The following is a 17738-nucleotide window of genomic DNA, read 5'->3' on the forward strand; positions in this document are numbered from 1 at the left end:
GGGCAACTCATGAGCCAAAACAACAGCTTCGATGTTCCTTGGCAAAGAAAAGTGTGGATGATGTGATGGAGAGTGTGAACACCCATGTGTTAACGTGTCAGGTACATTGTTTATTCACTCAGTTATTCAGGTTTTCCCTTTCATTTGCCACCTGTCTATATTTATATCACAAGTTCCAATATATACACACACAAACAAAAAAAAAAAAATCAGCACCTAAACAAGAGGCCACAGGGCATTTATTGATTCATTTTGTGCAACAATGGACGAAAACATGTCACAATGTTACATTCACTTCGGCGAAATTTTTAGTTACAGTGGTGACATTGTGTTTAATCGATTAATCAGTTCAGTTCAAGAGCTGAGAACTACCTCAAGTTTCATTCGATACAACAGGAATGTGATTTCAAGGCATTAAGAGATCTTTAGAAAACACTGGGCTGTCTTAGATGTACCAGTGGTCCTCTTCTACCTAGAAAGTAATGAGGTAAAATATTGGGAGGGGGGGGGGGGGGGGCGGGGAATGGCACACTACAAGTAGGCTATGCATAACACAGCACCAATTACACTTGCCAAATGTGCAGCAAACTATTCTCATACTTCCTTATTTCCATATATACCTCTCTTTCTGCAAAACAGTGGAATTCATGCAAGGAAAGAGGATACAACTGAACTCTGACCTGGACTAAAAGTGACAAAGTCATTAAGAAACGTACATCATCAAAGGTCTACTATTCAACTACAGTCATACATGTTTGTTATAGCTCGTCATGACCTGCATATTCAATAACACATCCAACAAAGTAGTTTTTCAGACAGACAAATGTGACCACTGTCTATGTTCATCTCAACAATAACAAGATATCAGATGACTCACCTCGCCATGTTTAGTATATAAGATGTCTGGTAATCACGTCAAAGGAAGAAACCTTGGAACCATTTGATTGTCTTACATGCACATTATTTCCCTTGAAACTGATCCAACCCAAAACTAAAGTCAAGTTTCGTATTGGTTGGCCTTTGTCCCTTTGTACCACCTCTGGTCCACAGTCCGCATTTTGATTCTTGATCATTCCTCCTCCAATCACTGGATTTCTTTTTAGAAACAGCTATACGTTTGCAATACCTGAAGAATCCTTAGAAATGTTGTGGTGTAGGCCGTTTTATTCTCCAAAGGTTCCTGCTGATTTCACATGGAGAACAATGATCAAAGCGACAGCTTTACAGGGTGGGATTACCTGAGTGTGCAATAGTCCGACCATCAAACAAATGTCTTTCTAGCGGTCAGTTTCATAACAGTCATTCCTTGGTCGTGCTGTAGAAGCCACACAAAAGCAGCTGTCTGGGAATGAAGAGGGGGGGGGGGGGGCGGCATTATCTGACAGTGGACGAATTTCCTTATGAACAGGGAGGATCCTCGCACGAGGTCAGCGGACTGCAGGGGGGCACTGTGCTCAAGGAGCGGAAGGCGAAAATGGAGGGATCGTAAGTGTACCTGGGCGGAGGACGACTTCCTGTCAGATTCTGAGAACACAGAGAGAGAGAGAGAGAACAGTGGTCATGGATCTGTCAGAAGTAGGTGTTTGGGTTCATCCAGCTTTTGAGCTCTGTCGGATGTATAAGGTGAGGATTACCTGCTGTCCCTGAGTTATGCTATTACTGCTCAGTTAGTGTACAAGAGTTCAAGTCACTGGTGACACTGGGTTTACTGGCTGTGTCACTGTGAGGAAAGCGACTGAAAAGCAGACCGGTAGTGGTGGGAAAGTGACTGCACCTCGTTAGAACATTCTCACAGCGGCTTTTTCTCATTCACGCTGCAGGTTTGGTGACATAAATGCTTTTCCACTCACAGAGACGTCCCCCCCTCTGAGCAAAACCTTGCTCCTCGTAGTTCTACAAGCCCTCTGTCTAAAATTAGCCCTGGTCATTTTCCTCCCTACAGGAAACGACAGGAAATGACTTTGTTGGATTTGGCAGTGAGGCAGCACTTTCTCCGGAGCCTGCTGAGGGGGGAGTGAAGTTAGTGAGAAGGTGGACTGAGAAAGATTAGGACAGATTCACTGTAATTAGGAGCTGATCCCATGGAAAAACATGTTTCTAAGGATAGCTGTATATTCTCTGTGTCGACCCTTACCAATCACCTCTTTGAGGACTGAGATAGATGCATCCCTGTGACGGACTGATGCCCACTGCTACTGGAAAAGTACCCTGTGACATCAGTGTGTATGAAAAAAAGCCCCATTAACAGCGCATGTGAGATGTTGCTATGACTTCAGCCAACATCTTCAGGGATTCAGCACTGACAACTGAGCCACTGTAACACAGCAACAATTCCCAATACCACTTTGAGATGTTTTATCTACCAATGTTACTATAAACAAGTAAAAAAAAAATGAAATGTGGAAAAACAAATCGCAGCCCAAGAACAAATTACAGTGATAGATGTCAGCTCTGTTAAGATGTTCTCCATATGGTAGCTGCGAGTCTGTCCAACTGCGGGGGAGAGTCATACATCAGGACGGCTACCTATCCATGTTAGCAGTCCCTGCAGAGTTGTTCTGTGGTCACATCTGCAGTATGACAGACATTTAGGGCCCAAAAGGGTCAAGCAAAGTACAAGTCCCAGAAGTACAAGGCCCTCAGTTTGTGCAGACATTAAACGCAGCGGCTGTAAAGCTGAGTTAAAACATCTAAAAAAAAAAAAAAAAGTCATAGGGCTCAGTCACAAATCAGAGATGTGCCGATCAGGTTTTTGCTCCTCGCTGATCACAAAAGCCTTAAAACTCTGCCCATACCAAGTCTAACTGGATTTTTCTTTGTGTTATTATTTGTTGATTGTTTTCCTATATAATACAGCAAAACTGATGATGAGGCTACAGCCAGTAGCTTGTTAGCTTAGCTTAGCACAAAGACTAGAAACAAGCTTGCCTGGCTCTGTCCAAGGGTAACACCTATCTATACAAAAACTAAAGTGTGACAACACCAAATCTTGTGTCCCCTGTTTCAAGTCAAGTGTGCTAAGCTAAGCTAACAAGCTACTGGCTGTAGCATCATCTTCTCATACACTACTTAGCAAGAAAGCGAGTTAGCGTATTTCCCAAAATGTCAAACCATTCCTTTAACATCTGTTTGTTCTCATGCTAAGATCAAAAAACATCTTTCAGTTACATCAAAGCCCTGTAGTTTACCTCAGTCAGAAATTAAACGGGTATGCAGCACATTTTCCTCCAGTTCAGTCCTCTCTCTCCATATCTGCACCATTTCCCCTCACCTCAATCAATCTTCGCCCTCCTCTCCGCCCATTCTTTACAGTGGCTGAAACCAGACGCCATCACTCTTGCCTGCTACAGCCTGGGAAGCTCTCATCACTCTCCTGTTCACCTCCAACCCCTAGAGGGGTGAAGGCCTCAGCAGCAGCAGCCAAAGCTATGTTTTCCTACTGCTTCCACCCCCCACCCTCTTTAAAATACAAACACAACCACCATCATCGACCTCCCCAACCCTCTTAACAACTCCCATGCTCGAAAGCTTGAATCCAGTCTCAAAGCCGGGGCCCCATACAGATCCAGTGTCTCTTCTGGATCCTGGCCAGGAAACTGGAGGTTGACAGATAAAAGAGGAACGAGAAAAAGAAAGAGAGAGGTAACAGCAGAGAAAAGATGTAACAGGGAAAGAGCGACGGGTATGGAGTGGCACAAAGGGAAGAAAGAGTCAACACAAGCCTCCAAATGGCTCATCAATCCAAAGACTCACTGTGTACTCACTTCAAGAAAAATCTATGAACTGGAATGTGCCCAATGCCCACAGACGTCACTGACGGGGACAACAACACTACCAGCTACACCAGCGAGAACAGAGGATAATGAGCAATATCTCTATGTATCAGAGGAGCTAAACAGATAGCAAGCCGGCCAGGCTATAAATGGAAAATGACTTCATCCCTGGAAATACACCACAAGGGAACCGCACAACACTCCACCTCCTCTTCCTCCTCCTCAGCTCCATCTCTCACTTGTTCTTCATAAATGCTCTCAGTTTATGTACATAGTTGCACTGATCATACATACCTACATGGAGGATAGGAGCAACCTAGATGCTGCTACAGTGTATATATATGTGTGTGTATGTGTGTGTGTGTTTGTGACCATAAACAAGTGTGTGATAAGGTTCCATTTACACTAGCCCACACAACGTGATAATAACGTCACTTTTCTCACCATACTGTGCATCCTTCTGGAGTACCCTGCTCTGTGCCAAGATGCCCAGGCTTGTTCCAGTCGACTCTCCAGCATGCTTTCCTTACCCACTACAAACAAGATCCACCCATACGCAGTTGCAGTGCTGAGTTGGTGGATGATTATTGGACATAGTATCCAGGAAAAACCACTTTACAGGAGGATCAGAGAGACACAATCTTGGGAAAATACCTCTCTGTTTACAAAGCTATTTAGGCGACTAAAGACCACTAATGGTACGAGTGGAAAGCTGGGCTATTAAAGGTTGTTGAGTGAGATCAAGAGATCAAACAAACCTGAAAAAGCAAGGAGCACATTTTTTCCCCTTATTTCTTTGTCTTAGGTATCACCGCTGCAGTAAACAGTGTTTAGCTTGGTTTGCTGTTTGCAAAAGGAATCTGACAGTGCTATCAGATTTTCAGACGTCTCAGGCTTGGCTCTAGGCATGGGAACAAACGTTGTTGCCAGATGCTGTCCCAGTATGCATTTGGATGGACATCAAGGCGCTGGCAACAAGACGGGCCGGCTGTTCACAGGGGCCGGGCAACCTTGCAACCTTATCATTTCTGTAATGGACAACCTGATCTGGACCGTCTATTATGTGTCTGTATAAAAGGAAATGCTGTGTGTGTGTGTGTGTTCAAATTAAAACCATGTGTATAGAACAATTTATCTTTATGACAGCCATCACAACTGGGTTTTAACAAACCACCAAAGTGTTTGCAATCATCATGACAAAATACCACAGAGGGTTTTGTTCATTTGCTGTGAAAGTAACTCACCCGAATCTTTATAGTCCGCGTTTTCCCTCCGCAGTTCTTTTTCAGCAGCATTTTCTGTGGAGAACAAGAATGCACAGTGACAGCAATGAAACAGCATTCACTTCCTTTCTCTCAACATTAAGTAAAACTTCTGCAACAGCTTCTCTCTGTGTGTGTGTGTTTGTGTGTAACCATCCCAAAACTGTGTAAATATGCCTGCTTGTGTAATTTGCACAATTTGTTTTGTACAGTTCAGTAAAAATGTTCAATAAAAGATCATCTGAATATGGCTCATGTCAGGCTTATGTGCATTTGAATGTTGATTCTAAGTGAGCGTGCTTACTAAAATTCAACCATTTGAAACCCATTATTTGAACACTAATCTTTACGTTTAAACAGAAACACACCGTGTGATGTGGTAAGGAGTGAGCACTGACAGTCAATTAACACTGAATCAGGGTGATCGAGGAAGTGAGGCAAATCCAGCTGTCTCACTAAACAGTCGGTCAGTGAAGCTTATGCAATATCCTGTCTCCCACTCCCCTCCATGTCCACGCAGCTCCACTATTCTAAAAAACACAGTGGGGGTGGAGGGACCACACAATCATCGAATTGTCTCGAGTTGGGGAGGTAGCTTCTAAGGGGGAAGGGAGAGCAGGAAAGAATGGAAACACAAGACTCCTGCTGTTGTGATGTGGGAGAGAGCTGGTGTGCACTTGCCCTCATGCTCACCTCCTACCAGCCCTTATCTTTTTTTTATCAATGGGACTACAGTCTGTTTGGGTGCGAGGTGCTCGAACAAGAATTTGAAACGGAAATTTCTACTTGTGTATTAAATTCAGCCTCTCAAAAAAGCTAACCAAGATATACTATTAACACTACAAGTGATTAAGCAATTCAGTTTAACTGGAAACGTGATTATCATAAACTTTGAATAATGGATTTTAGCCAGTTTACTACAAACCTCCCATGAACCTGATACATACATTTGTCTTTCTATAATTTCATTCTGCACGTACACACCACTGACTGCAGCAGAATCATTCTGTTATTCACCAACACCCCACACCCCAAACTACAGAAACACACACACGTCCAACAGGTCATGACTTGCCAACTAGCAAACTGTTTTGGCTGGATGTTTGAGTGTTGTGGTTATTCATGAAGAATACAAAGAGGAAAATATTTAGATTTTCCATTTCTTTAGATTTTGGGGGAATTCTGTTTCAGTTTATCTCTAAGATTGTTTCAGGGGTGTTTCATTTAAAATATTTTCTGTGTGTGTGTGTGTGTGTATAACCAGTATTTATGTCTTAATATTTACAGTTGTCTCAGACCTAGAGGCTTACCCCTGAAACATCAACACACCGGCTGATCTTTTTATCTGCGCTTCTAAATGCATCACTACACAGCTGTAATCTTATTTTAAAACGAAGAATAATGTTCAATCAGAGAGATTACTCGTCGCAATTAAGTTTTACATCTCAGCCACTTGATTTTCATACTATAATGAAAATGGTTAGAAATAGAAATAATGAGTAGGAAAATTAAAAAAATATATAAAAATGTTGTGCTTGGTAAATGACTGTAAGTAAGTTAAACTTGCAAAATGCTTACAATATGTAAAAATACTGCTATGGTCAATTGAATTACTATTCTTATTATATTTTGCAGAACTGCAACATCTGCTTGCAGAGGTCTGACGTGTCTCAAATAAGCAGCATCTTCCTCACAAACAGTTGTTCTTCCACAATAATCAGACTAACGATGGCAGTGCCACATCTGAGCAATTGGTCATGGATTAGCATGCATCAGGGATAATCAGAGACTAAAACATCCCGCTGACCCTTTAACCCTGCCTTTAAGAAAATTATGAGATAAACAAATGTATGACTAAGGTGGCAGCTCATGCTGGTCACACTGAGGAGTGGAAGCCTTGCAAGCTTAGTGGATTTGGATAGTCCTGGATCAGTAGTGTCCACTGAGGGGGTTTGAGGACCACAACTGGACTCTGACATTGTTTCAACATTTCTACCAACAAAGTAGGGAACAGTTCAATCTAAAAAAATGTTTTCTTGTGCAACACTTAATTTAATAGTTTCATATGAAAAATATATTTCTCCATATCCCTTAGATCAAGGAGACAATGTGTAACAGTGACAACTGTGAAGTTCTGCTCCAACATTTTAGGCAATATGGTAAATTCTCAGAAATTCATAGATGTAACAACAGAAAATTTCTCCTATGGGGTTCCAGTAGGAAATAACTGAAGTAACTGGCATCTAAATTGAATCTGTAGGAGCACAGCATGGAAAATGTTGGACCACCGTTCCTTCTACACATATCGCAAAGAATTCTCAAGGTTTTAACACCTTTAAATGCTTTGTGCTTTTTTTTTTTTTTTTAAGACCCAACTCAGTCATCTTTCTTTCTTCAGTCTAAACTCCAGAAGAGCATCTGTGAAAAAAATGACATGATGTGTGTGAGTTGGTGCAGACTTAGTGTGTGGAAGTTGTCCAGTTAAAGGGTTAATGGGAGACTGGAGCTGTGTCTGCTAGCTACCTCTGTAGGCCCCCTATTGTATTCCCTGCAGCACCTCCCATTCCACTTGACTGAGTGTGCATACACTCACACACACTCACACTCACACACACACACACACACACACACACACACACACACACACAGAGATACAGCAACAAACTCACAGACTGGAGGATGTACACATGCAGACACAAAAAGACCTTCAGGATGATAGACGCGCACCCCAGCCCCCCTCACCCCCCCCCCCCACACACACACACACACACACACACTCTCTCTCTCTCTTCCTTTTTTTTCCTCTTCACCCTTCTCATTGCTGCCCGCTGTCTCTCATCATCTGTTCTTTCCCTCTAAAAACCCCATGGACATATGGACCCCTGAAACCTGCAGTTTCTCCCTCTGCAAACACACACACACACACACACACATACACACTCACTCATTGAGACACACACCCTTTCCCATCCACGGTGTGGGCCAACAAGTCTATTGGATTTTAATGATTAGTGGACCACCTTCTCCATGACTCATTAGTGGCTGTCGTTTTTTCTGTTGTTTGTTTAATCCTCTCCTTCTGCCTCCACCCCTCCATCGTTTCCCCTCGCTCGCCAGCCTTTATGAGAAACGAGGGCGGACATCTGCCGTCCGTGCTTCCCTCTCCTTCATCCCTCTCCAGCCAGACCACCGTGGTGGCAAGCGTCCGGCTATGGAAAGGGAAGACTTTGTTTGCTTGTGCGAGTGTGCACATTTGTGTGGCTATGTGTGTGTGTGTGTGGAGGGTAGTCCGGTAGACCGCGGGGACATCATTGTATTTTTGGACTAAATCCTCGGCCCGACATAACAGTTTGAGCTGTTCGGGGGGGCAGAGCAAGACTCATCTGGTGTTGTGTGCCTTTAACATTTTTAGTAGAACGTACCTATCATGACAGAGGCTGATTGTATTGCTATTGCTTGAAATATACTGCAACTATTGGTGAAATAGTTGATGGTTTTTAGACACCTTGTCAGATAGCACATCATTATATGTAACACAGGAAAATACATAATTAGCCATTCTCAATAAAAATAACGGAGGTGTTGCAAAGTGCACCGCGTTAGTTTATTTGGGACCCTGGTAACTGAGAATTACGGTGCTGTCCAAGCTAAATATCCTGGTATCATTTTCACCTTGTCTGTGTGTGTGTGTGTGGGGCAAAATGTGGTCCTGGGGACACCTGCTGTAACAGGAACTACCACAGAGGTGGTTTTGAGGCAGGTCATATGTTTCTCTTTGGACAGATTTTGTTTTTTTTTTTTATTTCTAGCATCACAACCATGCAAGATGGGTGTGATCTGACATTACTACTAAATTATTACATTATGTTGATGTATAATTCTTCAGGCTAGACGGAACAAACAACTTAGACTATTATGGTTATTACTTCAAGTTTCATTGAAATCTGCCCATTATATTGTAAGATATTGTTTGTGGCAGAGGTTGGTGCTGGTCATGAGGTATGTAAGTACAGCTTGGATTACTAACCTGTTGCATTTTCTCCAGGTCCAGACTGGGTCTCCCCGGCTCTCCACCGTAACTGTGCCGATACTTTCTGTAAGGTGCTGCCTGATCAAAGTGGGTCAGAATAATGGGCCGTGCCACTGGCTGCACCACCTGCAGCTGAAAGCGCATGGACGGTGGCTTTAGGCTACGTGGTGGGCTGGAGCTGAAGAGCACAGGACTGGGGGAGGCGGCCAGGCAAGCGCCTGGCTCAACCAGTGGCCTGGCAGAGGCAGCCGGTGACCCACAGCCACAGAGGTCCCGCACCTCCTCATCACTGGAGGCGCTGCTGTGGTGATCGCTGTGGCGCTGGGGAAGTGCAGACACCCACTTCCTGTTGTCACCGCAGCTGATTCGCTCAAGCTCTTCCTCTGAAGAGTGACGATCCAGATTGGCATCTAAAAGGAGGCGGAGGCGCCGTAACCGAGCTGGAGAGAGGGGACCCTGGTTGTGCTGCTGGCTGGTGGCCAAGGGGGTGAGGGCACAATTTCTCCGTCTCTCTGGAGGAGTTGATAAACAGGAAATGTCAAAGGAGAAGGTGGAGACACAGATGCAAAGGAACGCAAACGCTCTTATCAGCAAACCCATTACCTGCTGATTTGAAACATTTCATTCTAATAAGTGAGAGTAAATGAATGATGGAGTAGGTCATTATCTATTTACAACATAAAAATCATTTGTTTGGGCACATACCTCTGTCAATCTGTGCAAGCTCCTGGTTCTCCCCCTCTGAGTCATCACTCTCCCCTCCCTCTCCACTGCCATGGTAAGAAATCTGGAGAAAGGATTGAGCTTATACTGTAGGTCACATATGTCATTTACAAATGTCTGGCAAAATTAACCCCATACATTCTCTACTTTCCCCAAATTCTTATCTTTTCTTAAGTCAAAATTTAATCTGGTTTTATTTTCATTGAATCAATAAAGGATAAAAAAAATACGCCTAACAATTTCAATGATGCAGTACAAAAAGGGTGAACCGATTCCCAAGTCTGAGTTGTGTGCAATATTTTCTTAGTTTCACTACATAGACAAACTAGAATCTGCAACAAAGACATAATCAATAATGGGAAAAAATATTTTAATCTCCATGTTAATGCAGAATGGTCATTTCTACAAAACAGATGTTTGCAAACAGCAGGCACAAAGTTGAGCTGTGGTGTTGTCTAAGTGCAGACTGCTAACCCTAAACCAGCCTGTCTCTTTAAAATCAATTCCTTGTCTACAGCAGTAGCAACAATACAGATACCCTGCAGACCGCAACGCTAAGAGTTAAGTAATGCGCCTCACACTCAGTAATTACCACTCAGAGGCCTCGCTGAGCAGCTGCCATCTGTGCTTGTGCGTGTGTGTGTGTGTATGCTTACACACATACAACCACACAAACATACAGTGTCCTCCCTTCTACTCTCTAATACACACACTCACACACACACACACACACACACACACACACACTCACACACACACACACACACACACACACACACACACACTCACTCACACACACACACACACACACACACACCTCCTCTTCTTTCTGAAGCTCTCCAAAAAGAGAGCGAGAGGAGCCAGGGCCTCAAAACCCGATCGGGGCAGACAGTACTCAATTCATAGTGTGAATACCAATGTATAGTTTCACAAACTGTTCAACAGTATATTATTTTGGAGAAATCGAAATTACATCCTGCAGTTGTCACCCCCCTCCCCCCACCACCTTTTTTCACCAGTTTAATATTAACTGTCTCATTGTTATGCATTCAAAATGTGACAACATGTCCGATCATGACCAACTATCACAGTATCACCAACCTAAGATGCAAATTTCAAGGTATCAAACATCACAGTAAAGAACACAGTTTCACATGTGAGAGTAAGATCTCACGTACTGACACTGTTGTTGAAGTTATCTGGATGAGGCCTGACTGCAGCCGTTTTGCTCTTCAATGCTACACAAGCTGTGGGACGGATTCTCAATGAACAAGCCCAGAGCCAGTGCACATGAAGAAAAAAAAAAACCTGGACTCTCCCAAATAAAACTGCATCACTTCATGAACTCCATAGGAAAATCACACTGAGGAATAACTGTGGGAAGGAAATGTATTTTGGCAAGTGGCTGACTCAGGGCTTCAGCTACACTGTACACTCCAGTGAATTATTGTTGGGCAGCATCCATGAAACAGCTGAAATCCTATTACAAGTTACTGCTGCAGGATACTAAGAATGAAGCTACACTGGCCGTTCAGGAACTTTAAGTCTTAATTGTACTGAGCAGAGACGTGAGTTCAGTTCAAGACACTGAAATCTGTATTCGTGCTCAGTGAAATCAACAGGATGGAAGAGTTAGAGAGAGACTCAGATCGTGCTTCTTTTGGCCCAGAAGTCTGATGTTTCTCCACAGACCAATCATTGTCTGTGCAACAGGAGGCAAATATAAGCTGACAGTAACGATTTGGCCTTTCCTTCCCCTTGGGGACTGCCTCAGAGGCTGTTGTTGATGGATCAGAGAACAACATGAAATGTATTGTAGCACATGTGGAGCTCGCTTGTAGGACATGGGTTGAAGTCTAACAGTGAAGTACAAGACTTGTTCGTGTGTTTCAAGCTCTGTCACAATATGCTGTAATAATTGCACGTCCCAGACACACACACACACACACACACATTTGCACACGTTGTGTTGAACCACAACACGCAGCTTTGCTGTGTTTTTGTGCCTGACATGACAGCCTTCTACTTTCTGTGACTTCTTTACTTCACTGGCACACAGATGCACTATTATCACTGTAACACTAAACACCACTTGAATAGCTAGTACACTATCTGAGATATTACCACTTATGCAAACCAGGTCTTTGCCAACAGACCATAAAAAAATCCAACCATGCAAATCCCATCTGGGAGCGTGATGCAAAAACTAGGTGTATGAACAAATATTTGAATAAATTTCACTGCCAATGCTGTTTTAGACCCTGGGTCCGTGGGTAAGTGAGGGATGTCATGACATTTGTTTTCTCACAGTTATATGATATCAGAATGTTAGCAGCTGTTGTTACAAATGGTATCTGTATTTCATGCAGTGTGAGTCTGTGAGAGAGAGAGAAAGAAAACTTTCCACGTGTTCTTCAGTGAACCACATATTGCATAGCTACAACAATCACGGTTTTACGGTCAAACGGGATGGCAGGGTTTTCCTAAAAGGAAGGAATAACAGGGTTTCGCCATCATACTCTACCATGGTACCATCATTCCAGCCCGAAAATATGGTTTTAGATGGACGCTTCCATGAAATGTTACTTTAAAATGCACAAAATATACTATAATTGAAAGGTAAATAACATTTAGAGTCACCAGCTACACTGATGCACAATAATTAACTCATAGTCTGCAAAAGTTACATACAGGTTTAGCAGCTGGACTTGATTTCATCCAATTAATTCACTTGATTAATTCTACTTCTAAGACTTCACAGGACAATCATTTCCTCTTGCTACGTTTCCTGTCACTTTCACTTCATTCTTTGTTTCAGCTCTTGTATAATGCTGTGGTTAAGCCCGGATTGCACCACTCCAACCTGGACAGGCCACCTCATACTATAATCCTCGCAGCTAAGCATCAATACTGCGTTTCCAGGAGTGTCAGTTACGGATAAAGAGCGATACAACTCCAGTTGTACTGCCCTGATAAGAAGTACAAAGCTGGATAAAAAATACCAAAGCTGAGGTTGCTGTGATATCACATTTTGGCCCTGGGCTCAGGTTCAACATACCAAGTACAAATCAGTAATGTCTTAATTTTCCACAGTTACAAAAGCTTGATCATTACAGCACAGGTGAAATGTATGAAAACAAAACGTCACGCAGAACTAGGCCAGGAGGACCTGCATTTGTCAGGATCATGGACTCCGTTAAGTGAATGGGTGAAATTCACACTGTGCTGGTGTCTCACGAGAAGTATTCCTGCAAAAGCCTCCACATATACTCCGAGAAGAGTCGTACAATCCACATATTTATGCCACAAGATAAAGACTGTCAAAGAAGAAAGTACATAATGAAACACAACCCAATCAGATGTTCAACCAGGACCACCCACAGTCATACCCTTCCCCACATGCTTATTAGTCATTAGCATCGCATTCCCAGTGAAAACAAACCGTGGTGAAGGAGATGTGTTAAAAAGGAAAACAAGTGTGAAAATGACATTTAAAAGCTAAATGACCCTCTGCTGCTGCTTCCACATTAGTGCACTAGCCGTAGCTCTGTAATAGCTTAAAAGAAATATTTACTTCTGCTATTACTATCATTTAAATGTTATCTTCAAGTAAATCATCGGTTTGTTTTTTCATCAACTTGGCCAGCTACTAAATTTGGCTCTACTACTACTTTGCATGACAAATATTCAAATTATGGTTGAGGTAAGGATTTGGACTGTTAGCAGCCGTGACAGTAACATGGACCTGCAGTGCACAAGTTTTTACAGTGGGTCTGAACCCTGACCTAATAATGGTATATTCATGTTTATAATCTTCAAAACTTACATGCTAATCAGATCTACAATGATGCAACGCGATACACAGCAATTTGAGACATATTTTCACATTTCTACATTCATTAGAGAATATCAACTGTGATATATGTTGTCCACAAGTGTTTAGAGATAAGTCTCAGAAAATATCAAGTGTATTAAGTGTCAGGGAGACAAATGAAATGCTGCTTCTCATAAATTTAAGGTTTATATCACAGCCTCATAGTTTATAGATAGCAAAGTTAAACGTTATTGTTTATATTACAGAGCTACATCTGTGTCTATCAGGGCAAGTAACTGCAGAGTACGTGGCATTATTCAGACAGCTGAGACACATAAGCAAAGTGAAAGTGAGACTCCATGGAACTCCAAAGAATAAAAACTGCTTTTGTGCATACATGCAAAGACAGACAAAGAGTTGTGTGTTTGTGTGTCAAGAACAGTTGAATGAAATCCTTGTCAGTCCCTTGCAACGCTGAGCAGCTTGCTAAGCTGGATCAATGGCAATGTCACAGCGTACACACACACAGACACACCACCCAGTTCACACACATATCAGCTTTGCTCTGTCCTTCCACACAGACATGGACACTGTCACACTCCATTCCCCCTCTCATACAAACAGACAACACAGGGTCAGAGATGGTTGATTCACTTTCCCTCACACTCGAGTGAATCTTCCCCATAGCGGAGTAAAGTAGTCTTGATTAGTGTAAGCTCCTGGGATAGGTACTCTAAACAGGGCCTAAGAGACCTTTAGTCCCCTGTCAACTATCCTGTTATGGTCATTCAGTCCTCAGTCAGCTAGTGACCCCTGCCACAGGCCTTTAAATCAAGCCAGGACCTGAATCTTTCTTAATTAATCTTTAATAAAAACAGTGGATATCAATAATAGAAACATGGGATTAGAATACTGTGAAACTCAGCCTTGGTTCACTGTCATTAACAACAACGACAAACTTGATAATAGTCAACTATATTTGAAAATGCACCTTTAACGTCAGTACTTGCTGCTGATTCGTTTTAAAGAAGCACACCACTGATTCGAGGCATCTGACTTAACTTGTCATGAGGAGTAACTACTTAGTCTATGAAAACAGCTTCAAAATGTGCTCTCAGGCTGCAGGGGCCATATGTCTCAAACTTAGAGACAACACATTTATAACAAAATGTTGGTGTTACAAATGGGATTTGGCCGGTATTAGCTTATCGTAGATATATTGCATCAGTGTCGACCGATCATTAACAAGAAACTGCGCAATAGAAATGATGAACTAGGTCTGAGGTCATTTAGAAAGTGTCACTATTACAACAGAGAGCTCTGACAAGTTTATTTTTACACTGTAAAATGTCTTACTAAGTATGTATCTTGGTCAAAATTAAATAAAAAATAATCAACTGGGGGATCTGTATCAAAACAGTTTGTTTATGAGGTGTTTTATGTTTAAAAAAAAAAAAGTTACTACCAGCTGATATATCATTACCTGGGTTTTTAAAACTCCTCAAAATATCAATATCAGTAACAGTAAAGGCCTCTAAAACTATGACCCTTTAAAGGGTGAGTTGGGACTCTCAGATTTGGGAACGCTGCAGTACTACTAAGATGTGAAGAAACACGAGTGCTCCTTTAATCAGATGTGTTTTAAACAAACCCACACAGGAAACCAATTATTTGGAAGGAAAGACAAAGGCAAACATTCATCACAGTTTACAGACTTCCTGACTGCTTGTTTGGTGATGCTGCCATGTTCCTCGATATCAGCCATAAACTTGGTGAGTACAGTGCTATTGTTACTGATATGAATGACGGCCAAAACTTTCTGTAAAGTAAACTCTCAGTTTCCTTCATTCAAAACTGGTTGGTGCTGGCTGACACTTCTCAAAATCCATTGTGGATTATCCCAAACCAAGATTCCCACAAGCAAATATTTCTGATATCTCTAACTCTAATACAACTTTGACAACACTGGTTTAAAGTCCAGTCCAGTTCTGTGCACTTTTAAGCAATAGCTAATATTTTTTTATTTTGAATTAACAATTAGGACTGTTTCCAGAGGGAGTTCCTTTGTATATAACCTGTGTATCAGTTTCAAGAGGCGTAGCCCAAAGAGATGTTGTGCCAGGGGCAGGATGTAGGCACCAGACCTGCTCACTACTCACAACTCACTTTTCCTATCACACTAACACCTCTCACTGAGCAGAGCAACAAATACAAACAAAAGCAGACAATGGGGATGGCACACGTTCACCTGTATCCGTGGCCAGGCCTTTGAAAGGGGGGCGCTTTGGAACAAAATGGCTGCCATGCGACTATACAGCTGGTTGGCGCACAATAGTGTTGTGGATGGAGCAACTTAGTGACCCATGCAGGATACAATTCACTCTTCGACTCACCAAAACAGGCATTATGCAAACTGAACAACTGCAACAACTGAGGAGCACTCACATGGATTCTGTTGTGGAAAATTGGAGGGTAAGGATGGAAATGTCGGGACAATTAGAGCTCACAACAATAAAGTTTTCACTGAAATGTTTGCTTTTTTAAAGCCTTTGTATACATCTAAATGACCCCGCTCCCCCCCATGAGTATCTTCTTTTACACACAAGAAAACTGATCATTAAATGTGGGCACATTATTCTCCCGATTTACTTTCTCAGATATCAAACAGCTGAACTCCAGTTTATGAGTCAGTGAGTGAACGTGTCCATGTGTGTCGACAGGCCACATGTTTTGCTGATGTGTTTGTGTAGCAATGTGGATCTCCGGTTTCTTCTTGTAAACATCTGGCTTGGTCCTGTAAGCCATGAAGAGTAAATTCCTTCTAACATGGTAATGAATGGGTTGAGGTGCTCAGAAGCACAAAATACCTCCAAACAACATATGCTTGGATTTCAGAACACACAGGCTGTCCGTTTCCTCAGAGACTGTCCAGTATGCAGCCTGTGTAACTGTACAGGTGTGTGTGTGTGAGAGAGAGAGAGAGAGAGAGAGAGAGAAAGAGAAAGGGAAAGAGGGAGTGGGTTAATGAAACTCACTATAACCCCTTCCATGCAAGGTTATGAGCTGAGAGCTCATGGAGTCTAAGCTGCGCAGTCCACTGGCCTACAAATGAACAAGTCACAAGACAAAAGTAAAGCCACGCTGTTCACAAAAAAAAAAAACAAGCTAATTTCTTCTCAGCTGTACCGAGCTGTTCATTTAGAGCGGCACAAGTGAGCTGACAACCTCAACCTCTGCCTTGTGTTACTGTGTTAAAACAGCATTATAATGAAAAATAAGCAACTCAGTCAAACTTACCTTCAGTTGAAAAGGATGAATCTCATTGAGTGAATGTCTTCTTAGCTTCTTCGTCAGCGTCTTTAGCATTTTTGCTTTCTGAGTAGCTTATGGCTTATCCCCTTGAATTACGTTTTTTTTTTTTTTTTTTTTTTTACTACTGTGTCTTACGTGACGGTTACAACTTCATTAGCGACCTCACACATGTAAAAGAGGGCACACGGGATTATCACTTGACTTCAAAATGTCAAGCACAAAAAAACAAAAACAAAAACAACAACACCGTGAGCGGCTGCACACTCTTAGCTCCAACTCAGCTAGTGTCACAAAAAAACATGATTCACCGAAATTCGTTAAACTGCGTAGATGTGGCTTGTTTTCAGAGGCTGTGCGCAGCAAACTTGATATTTTTCGAGTTTCATTAAGAGTCTGCGCTGCGGTGTGTGAAAAGTCTTGAAGGACGACTCACTCACCGCAGCCTCGGCCCACTTCCACGGCTTAATTCAAAGATGTTGGGGGAAAATTAAAAATAATATCAACTTGCTCGCATTCAGACACTCACACACGCACACTCACACACATACACACAACCCAATGTACGCCAGCCACACGAACGCACAACACGGTGCTCCTCCAGCCTGAGCGCTGAGTTCTGCCCTCTGATTGGCTGCTGCGCTGAGTGATGTCATATTTTTTCTCGCGTGGAGGGGGGCTGAGAGTTAAAGCCACATTATCTTGTCTGTTTACTTCCTCTTTTTTAGCTCAGGATAGTCATTTTTAAACACAGAAACTCTCAGGGTTTCGTATTCTCTCGGTCTACTGCCGGAAAAATGCTTTTGGTTTGATCAGTCAGCTCCTGC

General features: G+C 42.5%; 1 protein-coding gene across 1 annotated transcript; it reads right to left on the reverse strand.

Moving 5' to 3' along the window:
• Positions 1 to 227: 227 nt before the first annotated feature.
• si:dkey-16j16.4 lies at positions 228 to 17498 on the reverse strand. Its single transcript, XM_041061131.1, has 5 exons — positions 16900 to 17498; positions 9771 to 9852; positions 9063 to 9577; positions 5018 to 5071; positions 228 to 1524 (listed from the first exon to the last, which is right to left on the reverse strand). The coding sequence occupies exons 1-5, from the start codon at positions 16966 to 16968 to the stop codon at positions 1399 to 1401; spliced, it is 846 nt and encodes a 281-aa protein (XP_040917065.1). The 5' UTR covers positions 16969 to 17498; the 3' UTR covers positions 228 to 1398.
• Positions 17499 to 17738: the final 240 nt, after the last annotated feature.

This window comes from Toxotes jaculatrix, chromosome 17, assembly GCF_017976425.1.
Source record: "Toxotes jaculatrix isolate fToxJac2 chromosome 17, fToxJac2.pri, whole genome shotgun sequence".
Classification (NCBI taxonomy): Eukaryota; Metazoa; Chordata; class Actinopteri; family Toxotidae; genus Toxotes; species Toxotes jaculatrix.

Coding starts and splice junctions, on each gene's coding strand:
- si:dkey-16j16.4 (XM_041061131.1), bottom strand. CDS start 16,968: ATGCTAAAGACGCTGACGAAGAAGCTAAGAAGACATTCACTCAATGAG. Junction 9,578..9,770: donor GCTTGCACAGATTGACAGAG/GTATGTGCCCAA, acceptor CAACTCCTCCAG/AGAGACGGAGAAATTGTGCC. Junction 1,525..5,017: donor CGCGGACTATAAAGATTCGG/GTGAGTTACTTT, acceptor CTGTGTTCTCAG/AATCTGACAGGAAGTCGTCC.